The 23,502-nt window shown below is 44.9% G+C and overlaps 1 protein-coding gene across 1 annotated transcript in view; it reads right to left on the minus strand.

Annotated features, from left to right (window-relative positions):
- Nucleotides 1-23,502, minus strand: part of LRP6 (LDL receptor related protein 6) — a 591,871-nt gene that overhangs the window by 311,640 nt on the left and 256,729 nt on the right. The window contains exon 11 of the mRNA XM_069228018.1: nucleotides 11,922-12,106. Coding sequence (XP_069084119.1) covers nucleotides 11,922-12,106 — 185 coding nt within the window. The remainder of the gene's footprint in view (nucleotides 1-11,921; nucleotides 12,107-23,502) is intronic.

The raw sequence follows: 23,502 nt of genomic DNA on the forward strand, positions 1-23,502 counted from the left end.
GTAAGTTGTTTCAAAGTTGCTGCTTTGTTTCAAAGTTGCAGTCTTTGGTGAACAGGGCCACTGTCCTCGGGAGTTCTTGGTCCTTCTAGAGCAGGGCAGTCCTCTGAGGATTCAGAGGTCGCTGGTACCTGGGGAAAGCGTCGCTGGAGGAGTGTCTTTTGAAGTGGGGAGACAGGCCGGTAGAACTGAAGCCAAAGCAGTTGGTGTCTCCGTCTTCTCTGCAGGGTTTTTCAGCTTAGCAGTCCTCTTCTTCTTAGGTTGCAGGAATCTGCGTTCCTAGGTTCTGGGGTGGCACGATGTTGACTGGCGCGGACAGACTGTGTAGACCAGTGATTCCCAATCTTTGTACTTCTGTGGACCCCCACATTATCATTACTGGAACCCGGGCACCACCGATGAATCATTATTGGAATCTGGGGACTCTTCCTTCCCCCACCCCCCCGTCCCCTCCACCCAATGGAGTCATTACTGAAAGCTGGGGACCTCATCTGTTAATATTTACATTTTCTAAGCAGTCGCGGACCACAGGTTGGGATCCACTGTTGTAGACTGATTTCGGGCCGTAAACCTTGCCAGCACAGTGCGGGAGGAAGAAAGTTGCTGGTTTGAAAAGCAGCTTCGAAGTGTGGCCCTGTGGAGCTGAGATTGGAGAACAAAGATCTGGTGCTACCAGGAATCCTCCTGCAGAAGTCCAGATAATGATGCAGTAAAAATACTGGCCCTGGCAGAAAGTCACCGGGTCGTAGAGCGTGCCCTGGCTCTAATTTTATAAGACAGGAAGCCCTAGAAGACTCACTAACCTAGAGGTCAGCCCCGAGTGTTCACCTCAGGGGTGCCATACCTCAGTGTCGGGGAGACTGGATCTGCCATCCATCTAGGGGCGAGACAGCCAATTTAGAGAAGTGAGTTGACGACCTGGATAAATGGAAGCTGGTGGGTGGAAGCCCACAGAGGAAACTACAAGCAAGCTAAAAACAGGCATCATGTCTGCACAAGATGAGGTCATAGCTAGGAGACTAAGAAGGGCCCAGAACCAGAGGAAATAGCGCCATCAACCCAGGTTAACAAGGGAGCCCAGCGTCAAGGAAGGTAATGGTAGGAGTAGTTTTGCAACTTGAAGAAGTTTCTGGATTCACACACCATGCAATTTTTTTGCCATCTAATGGTTGCGACCAGAATTCTCCTTTGTGTTAGTCCTTTCTCCTTTTTTGTTGTTGGGCATCGGACGATCGCACCATTTTTGTGCTTTATCCAGCCTCTCTCTTCAGGTTACTTCCCCACACCCCCACTTTGGGCTTTCCTTGAGGTACATGTTTTAGGTTCTTTATTCACTTTTGCTTCCTCATCTCTTGGGGATGTAGGTGGGTCACATGAGAATCCAGAAAATTCTCCAAGCTGCAAAACTAGTCCCACAGGTAAGAAACCATTTTGTTTTGCAGTGCGACTCTTTTCTGGATTCACATGCTGTGTATTGATTTTGCAGAGGTTTTTATCCTTGTGGAGGTGGAGATGAGTTTGAGCATGCAAATAAATGCTTTAATACTCGCTGTCCCACCTGCGCTTCCTCGTGCATCTGTATGTCGACAGCAGTGCTCAGTGAATGTGTGCACTAATGACCAAGTGGCTACCATGCATTAGTCCAGCAAAGGGATATTTGTCAGAAAGCTTACTGTAGCCCCTTTCTTACGTGTAGTGTGCTCTTGGTTTGAATAGTAAATGCCATCTGCCGGGTGACACATTTGGATTGCCTGCGTATCCATCTTGTGATGGTGTTTTTCGTAACTGGTTTTCCCCTGTTTTTGTCTGCAAAGGACACAAAGAATTATTTTATTTTCCTGATTGTTTTTGATCGTTCTCTATAGTACATTAGCACTCTTCTGGCGCCTAGTGTATGCGCTGCTCTTTCAGCCGGAGTCTTAGGCTCTTCGAAGAAACTAGATATTTGGATTGTTTGATTTATGTGAAAATGGGACATGACCTTTGGTAGGAATTGTGGGTCTGTCGCATGACTATCCTATCCTTCTTTATTTGCATATAAGGTTCTTGGATAGTGAGTGCTTGCGACTCACTCTTGGGAGGGATGTTACTGCAAATAAAAAGGCAGTTTCAGTGTGATCAATTTTAAAAAGGCCTTGTGGAGTGGTTTAAGGGATTTCGTCAACAGCTGAGTTGGAACTGCATTTAAGTTCCATGTAGGTGTTGATACATGTCTTGACAGAGCTATTCTATTTGCTCTCTAAAGGAATCTTTTCATTACAGGGGTTTAGAAGAAACATTTCCTTGTTGCTGGCTGTCTTGCTTCTCTGAGAACCACCATTGTTTTCGCAGGAAGATGTAGATGTCCAAACTATGTCTTCAGAAGCGAAGCTTCTAAGCTCAGGGAGTTTGGCTCTGTGTGGAGAATTCTTCCTCCTTGCATGTAAAGCAGGTTTCTCCATTAGGACTGAGAACCAGGTTTGTCTCGCCCACTGTTAGGCCATAAACATTAGTGTCATCTGTGATTGTTTGCATTTGTTGACTATTAAAGATAACAGTGGGATCAGGGGAAATCTCCCTGACGAATCTATCGATGAGCATTCCCCCTTGGAGTGTTGGTGTGGACGGCTGCATGTGAAGAATTGGCATTTCACGTTCTCTGGTGTTGTGAAGAGGGGTATTTCTGGTGTTCCCCAACTTCTGAAGATCTATTTGAGTACTGTTTGATTCTGTTCCTACTCACATCAGGTGGATGCTTGTCTTCTCATCTTGTCGGACTCTACATTGTCTTTCTCCAAAAGGAGTGTTGCTGTTATGTTTATTTGCTTCTGGACAGGTCCATCTCCAGATTTCTTTAGCTAGTTTTGAAAGTATGACTGATTTGTTCCTCACTGCTTGCGGAGTCAGAACATTGTTGCTATATTGTCCGTTTGATTTAGTATTGATTTTAACCACATCTGTTTCTGAAAGGCTCTTAAGGCTAGGTACACTATTTTCAGTTCCAGCACGTTTATGTGTTCTACTACTTCCTTTACTCCTCAGATTCCTCTGATCTTGAGTGATCCCATGTACGCTTCCCACCCCATAAGCAAGGCGTCCGTTTTAATAGTTACTGTTGGGAGATGGAGATACGAAAGGCCTTCCAGTTGCTAGATTTGTTCTGTTCCAAAATGCCATCCCCTTCTGTACTTTTTGTGTGGTAACCACTAGAGCTTCTCAACTCCCCAAAGCTTGTTAATCTGAATGCTAGCACTTTGAATTGATAGTGTGTTCCATCTACAACAAAGCTCAATTTATTGTGCTTGTGATTCATTGGGATGTGTAGATATGCATGTTTTAGAGCTATTGTTGCCAGTTAGTACCCTTGTTGCAGCTGCGGAATGACATCTTGCAACATTGTCATTTAGATTTTTTGTGTCTTTATGACCTTGAGGTCCAGTATAAAACGTAGAGATCCGCCTTGCTTTGTTATCAGAAAATAGGTTGAGTAGTTTCCCCGGTTGATCTCTTTTAGGGGGGAATCTTTCTATTGCAATCTTTTGTAAACCTTCTTTTACTTCAGAAAGATCCTTTAGAGTACTTTCTGGTTTAGTTACCATTTGTGGGAGCAAGACACTTAAGACACTTACCTGCTGAGCTTGTCTGTTTGCGTATTGCTCTTCCTGGGAAGGTGGCTCGCTGTTTACAATATTTTCTTTTGTATGGCCCATTTTCAGACTTCTTGGGCTAGCTTTGATAACTGAAGGGACTGTGCCCCCCCCTCCCCCTCTTCATTGTTGATGCAAAACATTGTTGTAGTATTGTCTGCTTGGATCAATACAGTGTTCCATAATAACTGCTTCTGAAAGGCTCGGAAAACAGTTTTTAGTTCTAGAAAGTTGATGTGTTGTGTAGGAAGCTGGCCTGGTGTGTGGTGGACACCTACGGTGCTGGCACCTTATACCACGTCAAGGCAACCCCTATTAGTAAGACATTGACTAGGAAGCCAGGGCTCGCTAGTGGTAGCTGTTGTAAAGCAGCCAAGACTTATCAAGGAGGAATGTAAAGCAGCCGCAATACCACACAGTAACCTATCTCACATGAAATGAACCAGTGTTACAAAAATAAATGTTTTTTATTACGGTAGCACTGAACTGAACCACATATAGGCAGTCCCCCAACTGGTGGTAACTACACACTATACACACACACACACAATGAGTTTTAGGAAATTAGCATTGTAAAAGACGTTTCTGCAAGAAATAGCAGAAAATAGCGGGGCCCTATTGGGGGGGGGGGGGGGGGGTTGGGGGGTGGGGGGGGGGGTGAAACCATACACTAAAATAGTGGAATGGGAAGTTGTGAGCAGCAGAGGAGAGACTGTCCTTGCAAGGATAACGTGTTGCAGACGGCGGTTACACGGAGCCTGAGGATCCCTTCGAGCAGGAGTAAATAAGCCTTTGGTTGGTGCAAGAGTGGTGGTGCACAGGGACACTGTCCTGAAGGAAGAGGCAAGGGCTCACAGTCTCCCAAGGTGGACAGTAGGTAGAGAGGACCCAGAGGAACCCTTCCACACCACCACCTGTGTTAGAGATTATTCCTGGAGACGGATGTCAGATGATCCCAGGAGCCGGATATTGTTGCCTTGGGTGCCTGCAGATGCCGGGGAGTGACTCGACTCCAAAGGAGATTCCTTCTTGATTCTTTGGTGAAGCTGAAGTCTTGCCGACCCCAGAAGATGCACAGCTGTGGAAGTGTTGCAATTGCTGGAAGAAGCCGGGGAAACAATGTTGCAAGGTGAGGTCGTTTCGGGAGTTGCAGGCTTGTTTGGTTCCTGTGAAGTCCAACAGCAGGTCCGTGGGACAGCAGAAGAGGTTGATGCAGAAGAGTCCTGGTGGAGTTTTGCATGCCGAATCTGGGGACTCACCTGTAAGCGAGTCTCTAAATAACCCTAACAGGGGGGTTTGGTCACTCCGATCTATCAGAGGGGGTCACTGATGTCAGTCACCTGTCCTGACCAATCATTTTCTCACAGGAGCCTCAGCAAATCTTGTTTCCAAGATGGAAAAATCAAGTGGCCACCTGGAGGAGCTCTGGGCACCACCTGTGGGGTGGTGATGGACAGGAGAGTGGTCACTCTCCTTTCCTGTGTGTGGTCTCGTGCCAGAGTAGGGCTAAACCATAATGTGCCCTTCAAGGCAAGAAGGTGGGGAGGCTACTCCTCCCCAGCCTCGCAAAACCGATTTCCAAGGGAGAGGGTGTTGCACCACCTCCCCCACAGGAAATTCTTTGTTCTGCCTTCCCCTGCTTGAGCTGGTCAAGCAGCAGGTGGGCAAAAACCTGTCTGAACGGAAGCAGCAGCGTGGACTGCCCGCAAACCCTGGAAGGCTGGTAGGAGCAATATGAGGGGTTGGGGGGTCCTCTAGGGAGCCCCCAGAGTGCATGGAGTCATGCCACCAATACATTAGTATTGGGGTATGATTAAAACATGTTTGATACCAAGCATGTCTAGGTTCGAAGTTGCCATTATGTAGCTGGACACAGGTAGTAGGACCTGTGTCCAGTACACTGATAAAATGGCTTCCCCGCACTTACGAAGTCCAGTGTAATGGATCTGGCGTTCACAGGGGCACCTTTGTTCAGCAGGGGTGCCCTCACACACAAGGACCTACACCATGCCCACTGGGCTTGGAGTGGCTACAACAGGGGTGACTTACAGCCACCAGCAGTGAAAGGGTGAATGCACCTTTTCACATAGGCTGCAATGACAGGCCTCCAGACACAGTGTGCATGGGCTCCCATGGGTGGTGTAATACATGCTGCAGCCCATGGGGAACCTCTGTTGTACAAATGCCCTGGGTACTCAAGTACCATATACTAGGGACTTACAGGGGTACACCAGTATGCCAATTGTGGGGTCTAGGGGGGTACCAAAGAAACAAAATTTAGAGGAGAGAGCACGATCACTGGGGTCCTGGTTTGCAGGATCCCACTGAAATCAGTCTAAACACACTAATAAACAGGCAAAAAAGTAGGGGTAGCCATGCCAAAAAGAGTGACTTTCCTACATGTTGTACTGCATCCATTTCTTTCCAAACTCTTCTGACTTTGAGCGAGTTCATGTGGGGCCATTTCTGTTGTATTTGTTACTGAAGGAGATGGTTGGTGAAATTTCATGCCCCAAGTTATAGTTGCCATGTTCCTCCACGCTATTTCCTCCTGTATCTTTTGCATGACAACCACTAGATCCTCCCAACTCTCCAATGCTTGTGACCATTGGGTTTGTAACCGTTCTTGAAAAGGTCTCATGTGAAGTCTCACATATGGGATTATGGGAATTCATTAAGCCATTTTCCCTAAAACATCTTCGACTGTCAGAGCTTGCCTATTCTGCTACAGCTGAGTCTCCTCAATCAACGATCTTGCTCTCTTCTCGTTGGGAAATATTTTCCTCTGAATTGAGTTTATTCTCGCTCCAAGAAATATCTTTTCCTGCTCTGGTTCTGGAAATTATTTCTCTACGTTTATTGAGAATCCTAGTGAGAATAAGGTTTCTATTACCTTCTGCATGTCGCTTTCCATTTTAGGTAAGAATTTGCCCTTAGTAGTCAGTTGTCTAGGTATGGACAAACATGTATGACTTGCCTCCTGAGATGCAAAGCTGCTGTTGCTAGGCACTTGATGAAGACTCGGAGCCGATTTTATTCCAAACCCCCAGTACTGTGAACTGATAGTGAATCTTGTTTACCAAAAAGCACAGGAATCTTTTGTGTTGTGCGTTCTTTGAGATGTGCATGTAGGGGTCCTTTAACTCTATTGTTGCCATGCAATCCCTTTTTTGTAACTGAGGGCTAACCTCTTGCAATGTCATCTTGAATTTTGGGGTTTGTATGAACTTGTTTATGAACCTGAAGATTACAACTGATTGTAGCAAGACATCTACCTTGGGAAGTAGGAAATAAGTTGAGTAGTTTCCTTTGTTGGAAATCCTCTTGATGCATTTTCCCAACAATTCTTCCACCTCATTGAGGAGATGGGCTGTTTCTTCTTTTGAGTGAATTTTTTTATTTGGCCCCCTTGCTGGTGGGAATTTTAGAAATTCTATACAATATTTGAACTAGACTAAATTTAATATCCATTTGTCTGACGTTATTTTCCTCCACTCCTGAAGGAAATGTTTTATTCTACCTCTTACAGGTCGTGTAGTTTGGAATAGTTTTTCTTTGATAGTAACTCTCTTTGATGGTATCTGTGAAAGGATTGTTTGATAATTTTTTTTATTTTTTATTTTTTTAGAGTAATTTGTGTGTGGGAGCTCCTTTGTGGGGTTGGCCTCTTCCATTAAAAAGAGGTCTGTTTTGTTGCCGATATTGCCAACCTTGTTGTGTTGGACGGTTCGTCAGGTTCCCTGAAAGCCTTGATGCAAAGAGTTTGTTTGGAAAGCGCCTCTCCCTGTGGGGCTGCATAATTGTGCTGTACTCCTGCGCACTCCTTCACGGAACTGCAATGCTCCTAATGATTTTGCAGTCTCATTATCCTTCTTTTTCTGACTGAGTTTTTCATCAACTGAGTGTCTTCTGGGTGTTACTCCCATCATCATTTGGCTCCAGCAGTGGAGATGCTGCAGAATGCGGACAGGAGTTGCGCAAACAATGTTGCAAGGAGAGGCCGTCTCAGGCAATGCAGTCTTGTTCGGTTCCTGTGCGGCCCAGAACCGGTTCCGGGGGCCAGGAGCAGAAAATGTCTTTGCAGAGTTCCTGGTGGAGTCTTGCATGACTAATCTGGGGACCCAGCCTCAAGGGAGTACCCAAATAGCCCACAAAAGTCACTCTCTGGGGTGACCACCTATCAGGAGGGATCACGGACGTCAGCTACCTGGCCTACTCTGTCAGATGCCCCCCAGAGGCTTCTGCCCACCTTGGTTCTAAGATGACAGAACCATGTGGCCACCTGGAGGAGCTATGGGCACAACCTTAAAGATTAAGCTGGACAGCGGAGTGGACACTCCTCTTTCCTTTGTGTGTTTCACCCCAGACAGGGGCCAGTGGTGCCTGGACTGTTGCAAACCAGATTAAGCAAGGAGGGCACCAAATGTGCCCTTCAAAGAAATTCGGTGGTGCGGGGAGGCTACCTCTCCCCAGCCCAGCTACGCCAATTTTAAAGAAGACGATGTTGCACCCCTCTCCTACAGGAAATCCTTTGTTCGGTTGTCCCCTGCTTGAGCTGGTCAAGCAGCAGGAGGACAAGAATTGTGTCGGGGGAGGGGGACTGCAGCAGTGCGGGCTGCCTGCAAACCGCAGAGACTGGTAGGAGCAGAACTGGGGGATCCTCTAAAGAATCTCCAGAGTGCATGGAATCATGCCACCAATACTGAAATCAGTATTGGAGTATGATTCGGATTGGATACCAAACATGCCCAGGTTCAGAGTTACCATTATGTAGCTGGACCACAGGTAGATAGTTAAAATGGCTTCCCTGTACTTACGAAGTCCAGTGAATTCGAACTGGAGTTCGTAGGGGCACCTCTGATGATGTAGGGGTGCCCACACATAGGAACATGTACCCTGCCCTTTGGGCTGAAAGGGCATACCATAGGGGTGACTTGCAGTGAACTGGTGTTGAGACCAGCAGAGTGTATGCACCATTTAACGCAGGCTGCAAAGGGCAGTCCTGCAGACAGTTTGCGTGGGCTCCCTTGGGTGGCGCAATCCATGGTGCAGCACATGGTAGACCCCTAGTGAACCAATGTCCTGGGTACCTAAGTACCATATACCAGGGACTTACTGGGGTACACCAGGATGCCAATTGTGGGGTGTAAGAAGTACCAAGACAATCAAATTTATAGGAGAGAGCACAACCACTGGGGTCCTGATTAGCAGGGCTCCAGTGAAAAGAGTCTAAGCACACTGACAGAAGGCAAAAATTGGGGAGTAACAATGCCAGAAAAAGGGGACTTTCCTACCGATCCCTTATGTGGGAAAAGTTCCATATGGAGGCCCTAAGCACGAACTACCCCAAATAGCCAAAAAAGGGCCCAGCAGCTAAGCTGTTATTATGCCTTTTGAAGTCTTGCCCTCTGCTTCTAATGACAGTCCTTTCACCTCCACTGGATGTAGGAAGCTTTATCACTAATGTTATGGCCCTGGAATCCTTGAGAGAGAAAGGCTCAACTGAGTGAACAGATTTGAAAAGACCACCTTGAGAGATTTGGAATCCCAGTGTTTCTTTACCATCGGATACCCAAGGCGGTTAAGCAGGGTTAAAAATATCAGTGAGTATGGTAGGTTACCTACTCTTCCAATTTGGTGGTCCCCTTTCCAGAAGTACTCACATATGCAAGCTGCTGCAGTAAAGCCAAAGCCTCATACATACATACCTTTAAACTGACCGCCTTAGGCTTTGCTGATTCAGCTAACAAGAATATATGATTTTTCCAAACTAACTCAATCGTAGCTTTCCAAACATGAGATGCAGGCTGTGTGACACCAAGAACTGTCTCCTGCACTTAGAATGCTCTGCTTCTAGACCACAAACACCATGTTTACAAAAGGGAAGCTTAGGGAAAAAAAAAGTCTCAAAACAGGAAACAGGCAATGGCAAAGCAAATAGGGCTGAATCTGTGTGCCAATCGTTTCCACTTTGTCAAGCCTTGTTTAGTTTTCCAATAGCTTTCATAAAACTATTTTAAAAAAACATTACAAAATTGCCACCTACGTGCACACACACACACACACACACACACAAAGGATAGCCAGCTACATGAAAGTTAATACATTTTTCAAAAACCAATTAAGGCGGGTGCCTTTGCGAGTGCCTGCAAGCCCATACAGGCAGCCAACCTTGAATTATTTTTATAGAAGTAAAAACCATTGAAAGATGGCTGCTTATGTTTGCATGTGCACACAAAGCCCTCCACTGGATCTCATCCTTCCTCTCCGACAGAACGCAGAGAGTCCGTCTCTCCCCTTTCCGCTCCAAAGCCACCAACCTCATCTGCGGCGTCCAAGGATCCTCCCTCAGCCCTACGTTGTTCAACGTCTACATGGCCCCCCTCGCTCAACTGGCCCGCCAACATCATCTCAGCATCATCTCTTACGCCGACGACACCCAGCTCGTCCTCTCCCTGACCAAAGACCCGCTCACCGCCAAAACAAACCTCCATGAGGGACTCAAATCCATCGCCGATTGGATGAACAACAGTCGCCTGAAACTCAACTCCGACAAGACGGAAGTCCTCATCCTCGGGCGCACTCCCTCGGCCTGGAACGACTCATGGTGGCCCTCCGTCCTCGGACCCCCGCCCACCCCTGCCAGCCACGCAAGAAACCTCGGCTTCATCCTGGACTCCGCCCTCACCATGTCCAAACAGGTCAGCGCCGTCTCCTCCTCCTGTTTCAACACCCTTCGAATGCTCCGCAGAATCTTCAAGTGGATTCCAACAGAAACCAGAAAGACGGTGACCCAGGCCCTCGTCAGCAGCAGACTTGACTACGGCAACGCACTCTACACAGGCATCCCAACCAAAGACATCAAACGACTCCAACGCATCCAAAATGCCTCCGCCCGACTGATCCTCGACATACCCCGCCAAAATCACATCTCCCCTCACCTAAAGGAACTCCACTGGCTCCCGGTAGACAAGAGGATCACCTTTAAACTCCTGACCCACGCTCACAAGGCACTTCACAACACCGGACCCTCCTACCTCAACACCAGACTGAACTTCTACACTCCAACACGTCAACTCCGATCCGCCAACCTCGCCCTCGCCATCGTACCCCGAATCCAGCGCAAGATATCCGGCGGCAGATCCTTCTCCTTCCTCGCCGCCAAGACCTGGAACTCTCTCCCCACATCTCTTCGCCAGACCCAGGCCTCCTCGCATTCAGAAGGCTCCTCAAGACCTGGCTCTTCGACCGCTAAATCAGCAGCGCTCCCCCCCCCCTCCCCTCCTCTCAGCGCCTCGAAACCCTGACGGGTACATAGCGCGCTTTATAAATACTATGATTGATTGATTGATTGAGATCTCTGAATGGTTTTTATTAAAAATCATTAAAAGTAGTGTCCTCATGCACATGGGCATGTTTTTTTAGCCAAACATTAATTTTGTGCATGATACGTGAATATGATGATACGAGTTGTCTGCTGTAGAGCTGGAGTATCACTGGTTAATACCCATTTTTTTCTACGAAAAGGCACAAACTGCCACAGTACTGCATGGCTCCAAAGGAGACTACATTTAGAGGGATGTGTGTCCTGATCAAGAGCAGAATGCCATCACATACAGCGAAGTAAGTGAATGGCTAAAGAGGGCTGATCCAGTTTGTATTCTACAGCGAGTGGGCGAAACATGTGAATGACATCAGAGTAATGAATGAAGGGTGTGACTAAAGGCTCATACGACTAAATCATATACTTTATTAATATCAAAAGGTTTTGGCTAACAAACTTTAAAAACAAATGCCATGTCAAATACAAGAAACCAGAAAATAAAGACATCCCACCAGAAAAAGAGAAAGTGTCTAAGAAAAATTATTTCAACCTTCTGAGAGTCAGAACAACAGGAACTGGGCTCAGACAGCTGGTAACTGTATATAGAAGGTGGCACAGATTAGAGGAGAGCATGGCATTCTAGTGTTTAGGCACGTGACCACTCCTTTTCAGTCTAGCCTATGACGGAAGAAATTCTCAACATGATAGGAGACACAGATACAAGATTAACAGGAAAATAATACCCAAAAAACGCCTGCACTGATAAGGAGCAAAATGATAGTTTTGTATTCAAAGCACCAAAACAACGGAACTAGCTTCCCAGGAGCATTCACACCAAAACATACCACTTACCTTTCAGGGGTAATATCAGATTTTCTAAGCCTATTGAGCACCTACTTCAGGTAACAAAAAGTGCTTCCAGACAAATCAGTATGCAGGAACCATGCTTTCATTAATTCAAGTTCAAGACTCACCAAGCATGTTTGAGGATTCAATGAGCGTGGTGTCCAGATCTGTCCAGTAGAGTCTCCGCTCTGCATAATCTATTGTAAGGCCATTTGCTCTCCCCACATTTGGTACCAAGGTCACTCTGGAGCTTCCATCCATTGCAGCTCGGTCAATCTTTGGTTTTCCTCCCCATTCTGTCCAGTACATAAACCTATGTTTATAGTAAAAAAGAAAAGACCCCCAAAGAGCAGACATTATTTCTGAGAACACAGTCTGCCAATGTCCCAATAACACCATACAAACAGAACGAATGAGTACTAAAAATAGGCTGGGTGGAGAAGTAACCAGATAAGGTTATGTAAAATATTACCAACAGGCCATGTATGGACACATAATGAATTATGTCAGCTTCCCCATATGTTTCCGGGCACACACAAATAAAGGTTCAGTTTCCTGCTGTTCTGAAGGCACGATTTTCCAACAAATAGTTATTTGGCAGATGTTTAACACTAGGACATTTCATAAGTAGGCTGTTTCCACCTTTCCCTGTGTGGGCTTTGAGTTTACCTGTAAGAGGTCTGTTGAATAATTTGAGACTCTCTCAACATCTAAAGTGTGAAAAGACCTTCCTGAAGAAGAGGGATTACTGAAGAAATCTGGTAAAGAAACAGATTGACTGATGGGGAACTCAGATATTCCTTTTGGGAGGGAAACGCTGATGTGTTTTTGCAAACACTTTTTATGGAAAACCATGTAGGGCTCTATTGTTATGAGTCTATACATCTCACTTATTAAGAGCGCTGAAGTAATGGCCACTAGAAAAGCAACCTCCAGGATGAGATGCTCATACACAGGCTTAACAGTGGAGCCACCAATGTAGCTAAACCAGATTGTGTGGAGTAGGCTGTATTCTAGAAGGTTAGTTTTTATTAATCCCTTCTAAAAATACCTTAATAACTGGGATCATTAAAATGAGCCAGGCTTTTCCTAGTGCTATAACAGCAACTAGATGAACTTTTATGGAAACAAACTGTAGATCTGAAGTACTCATGAAATAAGCACATGCTCCTGGAAGGACAATGTCAAGATTAGGACGTTAGTACTATTGAAAGAACTGTGTCCTTTCAAATGCAAAGGATGCACTTGTGCGAATGGTCATGCATTCATGAGGTAAATTTGGGTGTCTGTATTGCACAATTTCAGGAGCGACGTCACCAAAATCAATGATTAAGATGTTGAACTGGTTCTGTTCAGGAAATTTGATTTGGTATGCAGCATTCCCTATGGTCTTGACAGATGAAGCAGCTCTGGGACAATCAATACCTTGGCCAGTGGGGGGCAATGAGAAGCATCTTTACATTACCATGCTGAACTTTCACAGGCAGAGATGGGGTCAGTGGTATTAGCAGAAATAAGTACAGGCTTTTTTGACCAATCTATTTAAAAAGGCACAACAAGGGATTGGTGGACTACTTGAATTAATCTCAGCCACTTGAGAGTCTATGAATCCCTAATCGTTTTTTGTTTGCCCACCATACCAGAAACCAGCCATGGACCAGATCAAATAGGAAGAAGTCGAGCTTCAACTGAAAGGCTAGTTCACTCTGAATGGGAACATAAGCAACCCCAGATTGCTGTTGGCCTATTGGGCCGATTCAGCAGGGTGGAGCTTGAATTCGATAGCACAGTAAGCAAGCAACCTACATCTGGACATGTCTGTGGAATGCTTGAATTAATCGGAGGTGGTTTGGTAGGCAAAAAATGGTTTAATGCAGCCTTGTGTAACTACCGGTGGCTGAGATTAATTCATGCATTCCACCCATTGCTTTTTTTAGGGTGATGTGGAATGGCCCATCTAATGAAGACCATAGGCCTTTGAGCTCCACCTCCTGCATGTTAAGCCCCAACCCAATAATGATAATGCTGGTCACCATTATCAGCTATGGGTGGAGAAGAGAGTACTCTGCCAGAGGACAGACTGATCAATCAGCCACCAATGCAGATCTTCTCCTCCGAGAATCGTATCATGTCAGAAAGGCAACCCTGATGCTGGGTCCACTGGGATTTTAGGTTGCACTACAGGGCTCCCATGTGCAACTCAGCATAGTTGACAAGGTTACTGCGAGGCTACGGGGAAAAGAAACCTCAAACACCCTCATCAGGAGCCATGAGTGATTCTGAAATATCAGGTTCATTGCCCTGACTCACTATGGCAGAGGAAAAGCCTGTAACTCCACTGTGTACAGGATCACCCTCAAAGAATGGAAGCATTTGAGATGGAATCAGGTGGAGCTTTGCTCTTTGTATGAAGCTGGCTCAGTATACACTATCTCAAAGTGAGAGAGTGTGCACAGAAACCAAGGGTTCCCCTTAGAGGTTGATAGTGGCAAAATTAGATAATACTAATTCTCTATTTTGTGGTAGTGTGGTCGAGCAGTAAGCTTATCAGAGGGTAGTGTTAAGCATTTGTTGTACACACACAGGCAATAAATGAGAACACACACTCAAAGACTTAACTCCAGGCCAATAGGTTTTTATGTAGAAAAATATTATTTTCTTAATTTATTTTAGAACCACAAAATTCAGAATTCAAGTAAGTACATACATTGTAAGGTACTTGGCATAGGTAACTATGGAACTTTGAATTAAAACACTAATGTACGCATTTTTGGCAGAAATGCAAATAGCTATTTTAAAAGTGGACACTGTGCAAAAATCAACAGTTTCTGGGGGAGGTAAGTACAAGTTAGTTTAGCAGGTAAGTAAAGCACTAACAAGTTCAGTATCCGGGGCATAGGCAGCCCACCGTTAGGGGTTCAAGTCAACCCAAAACACCCAGCACCAGCAACACAAGGCCAGTCAGGTGCAGAGGTCAAGGTGGGGCCCAAATAACATAGGCGCCTCAGCGGCACAGGGGCAGCCAGGGTGCAGTGTGCAAAGTAGGTGTCGGGTTTTAGATAGAAATCGATGCAAGCTGGGCACAGGGGGGCTTCTCGGGCCAGCCACCGACTGGGCAACGATGACGGCTGCCTGATGGTCACTCCTGCACCAGTAGTTGGTTTCTCTTGGGCCCGGGGGCTGCGGGTGCAGTAGTTCTTCCAGGCGTTGGGTTCTTTGTTACCAGGCAGTCGCGGTCAGGGGGAGCCACTGTATTCTCTCTGCAGGCGTCGCTGTGGGGGTGAAGGGCGGTCGTTTCAGGGTGTCCACGTCGTTGGGGTCGCCTGGTGGGTTTCTCTGCAGTGTTGGTTCTTCTGGACACGAGCTGGGGGCGTCGGGTACAGAGTGTTGGGGGCTCACACTTCCAGAGTGAGGCTGGAGTCCCTTTAAAGTTGGTTTCTTCTTGGTTGTTTGGATAGAGCACTACATCAGGGGTAGTGCAGTCTCATCACAGAGCAAAGTGGTGCCACCTGTCGGCGCACACAAGCACTACTACAACATTTTCCAGATCCAGTTTGGTGCCTGGGGCTATTCTAAGGGAAGGAATACACACAGTTAGGAATATCCAAGATAAAGATGACACTGGGAGGTGACTACCTTGTTGCAAAGTTGTTGAAGTCTGTGTAAACAATGAGTAAGTTGATGCCTTATCTGACTATTCAATATCACTTGGAGAAAGAGATGGTAATCTCTTGGGCTTGTATTTATGAGGAGACTTCACAGAAGCGGTCGAGTTGAAAAGTCAGTCTCTCATCTTTCGCATTGGCAACAGAGATATGCCATTACACAACACATGGTTTTACAAGTAAGTGCAGAGGTTGCAAAGGTTTCTGCAGTGGGTTTACCTCTAATCAGTGGTCTCAATAGTAAAGATGCATACGGAGACAGTGAAAAAGACACAACCAGCTGGTGACATCGATATCCTGGATGCCAATTATATTGATGGCAATATTTCTGACGTCGAGTGGAGATGAAGATTGTCTCAATGTCTAATCCCTGAATGTCAGATGTCTCAACGGTGAAGGCTTGATAACCAGTATTCAGACAGACTGGCTGCAGGCGTTTTCCTTCAATGTTGGGGTGCTGTCATAATTCTGCACTACTGTTGATCCCTCTGTGGTGCTGGCCTTCCAAGGTGAGTGAAAGTGCTCTGCAGAACAGGAAGGAAGGCAGGCAGTGCACAATCTATAGCATCCAGCAGAAAGGGAGGTGCCAAAAGTAAGTAACTTGTTCTTCACACATATACTTCTAAACTTAGACTCCGGACTTTGTGAATCAATAACAAAACAATGCCCTTTCAACGTAGTGGGTATGAGGAGTGGACTTTACATCAGGCAGTTAGGTAGACTGAGTACGGAAAATCATACTCTGCTGACTTGAGAACTGATACAATAGTGGATGGCAAAAGAATGGATGACTGCCAATACGGCAACCTGGCAGATGTCCAAAACGTGAATACAAAGCCAGGGCTGTTATTGTGGTTTATATTTTTATGGAAGGTGCTCTACAGGGCCTTCTGAAGGGCCCTTCTTTGCCAAGGCATAATAGTGTGATGTAAGGAACAATCCATTGAGAATCCAATAAAAAGCTGATCACCTGTGTGTTACTCTTCTGCACTATCAATATAGAACCTATGGGAATGCCTCAGATCCAACTTGTCCAGCCAGGCGTTGGGCCTGCTTCCAGGATCTGTCCCAATGAAGAGGTGTGGAGAATGAAGGGGGCCACATGGGAAACCCCTTCCACCACTTTGGAGTCCCAAGACTCAACTTACACGTTGAAATGGGGACTGACCATTTCGAGGTTGAAAGTCCATTATGCAGAGCTCTCTACGGGGGGAAAGCAGGTAGACCAGTGGTTCCCAACCTTTTCGACTCCTGAGGACCCCCAATGAATCATTACTGGAAGCCGGGACCCCCAGCAATTTGCACGATTGAATTTTCCAACATTAAAACAGTAATTCGCAAAAAATATAACAAGTACACACCAAACAAATAAATTACTAAAGATAAAATTATTTTATATTGAAAAAATATGCAAAAATTAAAACATCTTATTGGGAAGGTTGACGCTGCATCTCGGCAACTACCTTTTCAATGTTTGGTTTTATTTAGGAAAGGTGAATCCTCAGTTCAGATTCTACATTTCCGGAGCGATTTCGGTTTTTATTTTTTAGGTATGCAAGATCTGAGAAAGCTTTTTCAGATAAATAAGTGAAGGGGAAAGGAAGAAAACCATAAGGGCCTCATCTCTCCCTAGCCTCTCTGTTCCATGTACTTCATTTGTTTTAGCACCTCTCTCATACCACTGCAGGGTGTCAGGGCACTTTACAGGGGTCTACAAGGTCTAGGATTCACATGTCATCCACACTGGTAGGCATTTTCTAAGAGTGCTTGGTCTGGAGAAGAACAAACTTAGTATTCAGAACACAGCACAGTGATTAGCGATGACGTTAGCACAGTGCTTAATTTGTAAATAAAAACGTGCTGGTGCCCAAAGCCCTCCTCTTAAACACATGGCTGCTGCAATTAAATGTGGGTACACGGAATACTGAGGCAGCATAACCCTAAACCATCTCAGGCCTCTTCAATCCATATAAAGCCACTCCCTGCCACTTCAGCTCACTCTAGCAGCTTTCTACTTTCTCCCTTTGTGGCGCTTTTTCGTTTTTCCCTTCCTCCGTCTTTCCCATATGTGTCTTTTGCTTGCAGCAAATGCTTGAGGCAGAAGAATAAGCCCCTGCTCTCAAAAATAAGTGCCGGTGCTCAGCACCGGAAACAACATGCACAAATTAAGCACTGAGTTAGCAATAAGAATTTATTTCTACACAAGCAAAACCTTTTTTAGCAGCATAAGGAAAATTAAAGACTAGGAAAAAAACAACTTTCTAATTTGTGCCATGCGGTTTGCATGCAGCTCTTTAATGGGAGGTCGCAGCTCACTGTGCTAGATTAAGATTATGAACTGCATAGTAACAAAAGAATATCTGTGAAAAAAGCAGTAACACACGGTGCCATGCACATAAAATACTGTTTTTTGCTTGATACACATTCTTTGCAGCAGGCATATTAACCATCTGCGCTACCTTTGAGTCAAAACTGCCGCTGCACAAAACTCAATCTCTCTCCAGCAGATACATTAATCACTTTAGTTAGCTTGACGCTTTTATTTTTGCAGTACAAGAAGCTTTGCAGTGCGTTTAAAACTGCTCAACAAAGGAAGTAATAAATATGAAAACACACACGCACGTGTTTGTCAGAGGCCCCAGATAGAGCAGTGTCTTCCTCCCAGCCCAGGCCTACGGACCCCCTGGGAATGCGCCACAGGTTGGGAACCACTGAGGTAGACAATCTGAAATTAGCATACTGAAATCATGGTGTCCCCAAACACGCTCATTTACTCTTTCACGGATTTATCCTTAGATACAAAGCTCTCTCCTCAGAGAGCCAGGTTGAGGGTTTACTGATATCCTAAGTGTGCCCAACTGGAACAGATTCCAAGGACCTCTTGGTGAGAAAGACACATTGAAGTTAAGGCAGCACTTTGCATACCTGCAGCCCATGACCTGATCTATACGGTACATTCATGGCATTGATGTATACTCACAAATGATTGAAGGGATGATGAGAGCAAATAAACACTCATATACTTATGTTACCACCACCACTATATACTGTGCATGATTGCAAGGCTGACACAAACATCCAGCCTAAAAAAATATGGAAATGTTGACCACTTTAACTTAGGTGACGGTATAAAACTCACAGAGTGCAGAACCTAGTCAGTGTAAAGTAATAAACAATAGGAAAATAAATGCAAGTTAACGTCAATTTCCTGTGAAATTTTAAAGTAAAGAAAGTTGACAAACTGCTTAAACCTGTGCAATATAAGACTATCCACTAACGTTCCTTTAAAACCCAAGGGAAAAAGGCTCCCTCCATACAATTTTTCTCACATTAAGATCAGTCATTTATTGAGTTCTTTTTAATCTGGATTCCATGATAAACATCGAGGACAAGCAAAAGTGGCCCTCCAAGTTCTCTATGACACCCTAAGCATACTAAATGGAGATATCTGCTTTTTATATTAATGGACTTCTCGGCTGCATTTGACACAACTGACCATCAGACTCTTCTCCACATCCTCTTCTAGACTGGGAAAGGAAAACCAAGTTTTGAACTGGTACTACTTCACGATAATATGACATTTTGCACAATACATTATTTTTAAAATCTGCTTGTAAAAACCACTGGATTCCCCCAGAACAATGTGTGAGACCACTGTTTCATCAGAAACTAGTGCACATGGTTCATATGCACACTCGAATGAGGTATTAAATTAGTGTGAAGCACCATAGGTTTGTTATTGTTCTCACTGTTAAGAGACCAATGGTGGTGAAGGCAAGCCTGAACCTTAAGTTGTTTGGATATCTGCACTATTATTGCTGTGCTGGGGAATATTTTTTCATATTCATTGTGAAGTCCCAAAAATATAGGAGCAAAAGGAGGTTTCCCTTCACCACACAATTGTCTAAGTTTAAACCTGCATGGTAGGTCGTCTTAGAGGAGAAGCTACCACTGCTAGACATTCTGGAAACGCTCTTACCTAATCTCAGAGGAAAACGTTGAACCAACAGTTAACTCCCAGCATCACTAACCATGAGATATTTAGGTCTACTATGTCCAGAAAATACTACTGTTGTAACAGGGGTATCACATGCTACAGCCCTGTCACTCTGGATCTATGTTCCTCATAATCTTGTTTAAGAAGTGTAAATTGGGAAATGGAGACATGGTTGGGTGTTGTTTTGGTCTTAGAAAATAAGCAGAGTAAAGCCCATGGGTTCTCTCTATGTATCTCTATTGATCCTTTGAGCTCAAATGTTTGTACCTGTGGATGCCGTAGAAGAACGATCTTGCAACAAAATTATGTTATTGCTAATAGGTCTCTCTGGTTTTAGTGCAGATTTCATAATGAACTCTATGCAGTGGCTGTATTGGATAATATGTATCGCCCTTATTTCTCAGATTACATTTTTTGTGTATTGGGTAACCAACAACTTCTTGAAACACTCCAATGACAGAGTCCTCTTGTAGGGTACGGCTTGGCAGAACTCAAGAAGGTCAGCTCGAGCTAATAATTATTCAACTAAAAAACCACACAATGCCTGTAAGGGGCATATGAAAAGATCACACAATACAAAACCACGAGCACTGCACTCAACGTACTTTTCACAAGGGGTCACCTTTGAAACAGGAGGGCAAGTTCGTCAAGTGCAGTGCTCCTGGTTTTGATTTTGTCCTACCTGTCCTTAATTTTCGACCGACAAGGACTGTTTTGATTTTTGTATTACGTTTGAATGTTTAGACACTGAGGGCACATGTTTAAGAATCAGAAGCTTTTGGACTATGCAAGCTTATCCTCTGACACTAAATGCCATCTTTTGACATTATTATTATAATAGCTTCTAGGGATGAACACCATGACTTCTATAATATAAGATGGAAACACGTAGACATCTGAAGCAGGTCACTGTTCTCCCTATCCCTCATCAGTGCCTTCAACATTACATAAATCCTTCACAGAAGCCATTTTCTCCCATGGTTGGCTGCTTGGTTTCATACAGGGAATACTTAAGAGAAGGGAACTGTGAATAATGTGGTCCCCCTAATCTCTGTATTGAACAGTACATTGCTTTTGCAAGTAATATCTGTGCCTACCAGGCTTATTAAATAGCACTGTTCACTTCAGTGCCAGGTCACAGCTTTAATGCAAAGCCACAATCTTTCGTTGCACAAGAGGATCGTTTTGTAGGGGCTAGTCAGGACATGCCACATTCCAACTGACAGATTAATATCACAGGTATTTGCCATACTCTGTAAAAAAAAAAAAATAATAATAATAATAATTCAGTGCGCAATTGAGATGCCACATCCCATGGGCAAAGCATGCAATCTCCTTCCAGGACGCAGCAGAGGAGTCTCCAGAGTAGTAGCCTGTTCACTTCCCTGTACTACTGTATAGGCGAATCATGTGGACTGCAATATAATTTTTATTTTGTGGGGTTTTTTTTTGTTCACGTTCTGGTGCAGCGCTCATCTGCAGCTGTTGGTTACCACACACAGCAGGATTTCTGCAGATGCATGTGGTTAAATAAGTAAACGTGTTGTGAAATAAATGTAGGGCCTTTTTCCTCTGGATGAGGTCCATAGGGGTCAGGAGACCTGCTAGCCACACAGATGTAGAGCTGAATATCTCTGCAGTATGCATCAGAGTGGGCCCTCAACCTAACCAGGTTCAGCTGTGGAAGTAGAACCAGTTGCTTGGGGCTCACCGGATCCCATACTGCACAAGTCAGTTACTTTGCTATGTGCAAGTCGACTGTTAGAGATGGAGGGGTGGTGTTAGCTGTTAATTGCCTCTGTGTAGTTGTGTTTTGTCAGCTGGGCCTAGAAATAGCATATTATCATCTCTTTAGAAACGGGATTGGGTGCACTGTCTACCTTGGGTAGGGAGCTGTAATCCTTCCTAGGTTCGGTCACAAACGTAGATTTTCGACAGCGACTGAAAAACTTCACCTAGGAAACTATTTCCCAGACTGGAACTGAAAAATAGTTGAAATAGTTAAGTGCATACAGAGATGCTTAGGCTATGCGCACACTTCACCAGTGCACATTCCACTGGAAGAAGGGAGTAACTATGGCCTCCTTAGGTTACATACCAATAGTAGAGATCTGCAAAACTGCTACAAGATCAACACCACACACATTCAATAAACACCGTGTTGACAGTCAAGTATGTCAAGGAGCTCTAGTTGGCCAAACAGTCTTAAGAATTGTATTTAAAATATCCACATCATCTGCTCGCTAGCCTTCAATATTTTACATGTTATGCCGAGCATGTCATCCACCGCACCACATGCTAAAAACTGAAAACCTTCCCCTGTAAGCATTTGTTCGTAGGTTGGAGGGTGTAGAATCACAGACACCTTCCTGCCTTACACAAACTAAGAGAATTTAAATCACAGTTTACAAAATAAATAAGTGGAAATCTAAGAGCTTGAAGAACAAGTAACTTACCTTTGGTAAAGCTCTTTCTGTGGGTACTCTATCTAATCGCAGGCTCCTCACCTTCAGAACATTTCCCAGGTGCCAGACAGCACCCAGACGTATTCACAGCAGCAGATGGGTGATGTTGTGGCGCTCTATGGGTGCACCAATCTGCTACAGAAGTGACTTAGTGAAGCTGCATATAGGTGCCACACTTTGCTGTCAGTTTCTTGATTCACCCTTTCCGCACCCTTGGACGAAGAGCACAAGACATTTGTTGGTACAAATGTGCAGATCTCTAATTTGGGACCTTTTAAGATGGTAAAAAGTCTGCACTTTACAGAACAGGGAGGTGGGGGTAAAGTGAGGAATCTGCAGTTCGAGTATCCACCAGAAAGAGTATTACCGAAGGTAAGTTACTTGTTCTTCTGATGGCTACTTCTAACCCCAGATTCCTCATTTTTAGGATACATACCAAGCACTAGCTCCCTAATGAAGAGGGTGCGTAGAGAGGGCTCGGACTAAAATGTCCACAGGACTGATTGAGCAACATGCCCTTCCCATCGGACTTGGCTGTCAAGGCTGTTGTGCTTCCGGAGAGTGTGAATTCATAGCCACATAGTGGCCTGGCAGATGTCGAAAACAAACGCACCTAATGGCAACACAGTGGTAGCTGCCTTAACCCTGGCAGCTTCTTGAATAACGAGTGGCAAATCTTAATGGAGAGGACTACCCACCATGACAAAGTTCTTTTCTATTCCACTTTATCTTTCTTTGCCCCAGAGAAACCCACAAAAGCTGACCATTAATCCAGTGGTCTTTGGTGCAATTGATGTAAAAGCTCAATGCTCTTTAGGGTTTCAGACAATGGAGTCTCCGCTCCTCTTTTGAGGGGTGAGGAGGGCCAATGAACAGTGGAAGAGTGATAGACTTAAGACAGAAAAGCTGCCCTGGTTCTTAACTCCAGTTTGCCAGGGAAAGGGGTGGAGTATGGCAGCTGCACCGATAGAGACTGAGGTCCACTCACATGACAAATTGAAATGATCGCAATGAGGAAGATGGTTTTGAGAGTCAGATTATGCAGTGAGCAGCTGTGCATTGGCTCGAAGGGAGTACACGTGAGGAATATTAGGATTAAATTATGATTCTCACAGCAATATCATAAAGAGTTTTGAAGGGAACATGTGTGTCAAACCTGTAATGAACTTGATTGCAACAGGTGATTTAAACAAAGACTGCTGGATGTGCAAATGCAAAAAGGCTCGCAACTTCTGATGTGGGCCACTGTACAAGCTTGCTGTGCTAAAGAAAACAAACTGCTAAATATCTGACAGTTTGGCTTGTAGTTAGTCTGTACTGCAGACTCCACACCAGGCAACAAATGTGTCCCAACTCCCTGTTTAACTAGATTTTCTAGAGGGGCACCTAGCTGCAAGGAGAATATCCACAACCACTACCATCTCAAGAAGCGGAGTGAAGGCAGTCAATTGCTGCCGCTCAATCTCCACGCATGAAGATGTAGATTGCAAAGGCTCTGGTGCAGAAGCCTGAATTACAACAGTGACAGAACATCCTCCTGAAACAGCATCCAGATCGGATGTTCCAGATACCACACACTCCT

This window comes from Pleurodeles waltl, chromosome 4_1, assembly GCF_031143425.1.
Source record: "Pleurodeles waltl isolate 20211129_DDA chromosome 4_1, aPleWal1.hap1.20221129, whole genome shotgun sequence".
NCBI lineage: Eukaryota > Metazoa > Chordata > Amphibia > Caudata > Salamandridae > Pleurodeles > Pleurodeles waltl.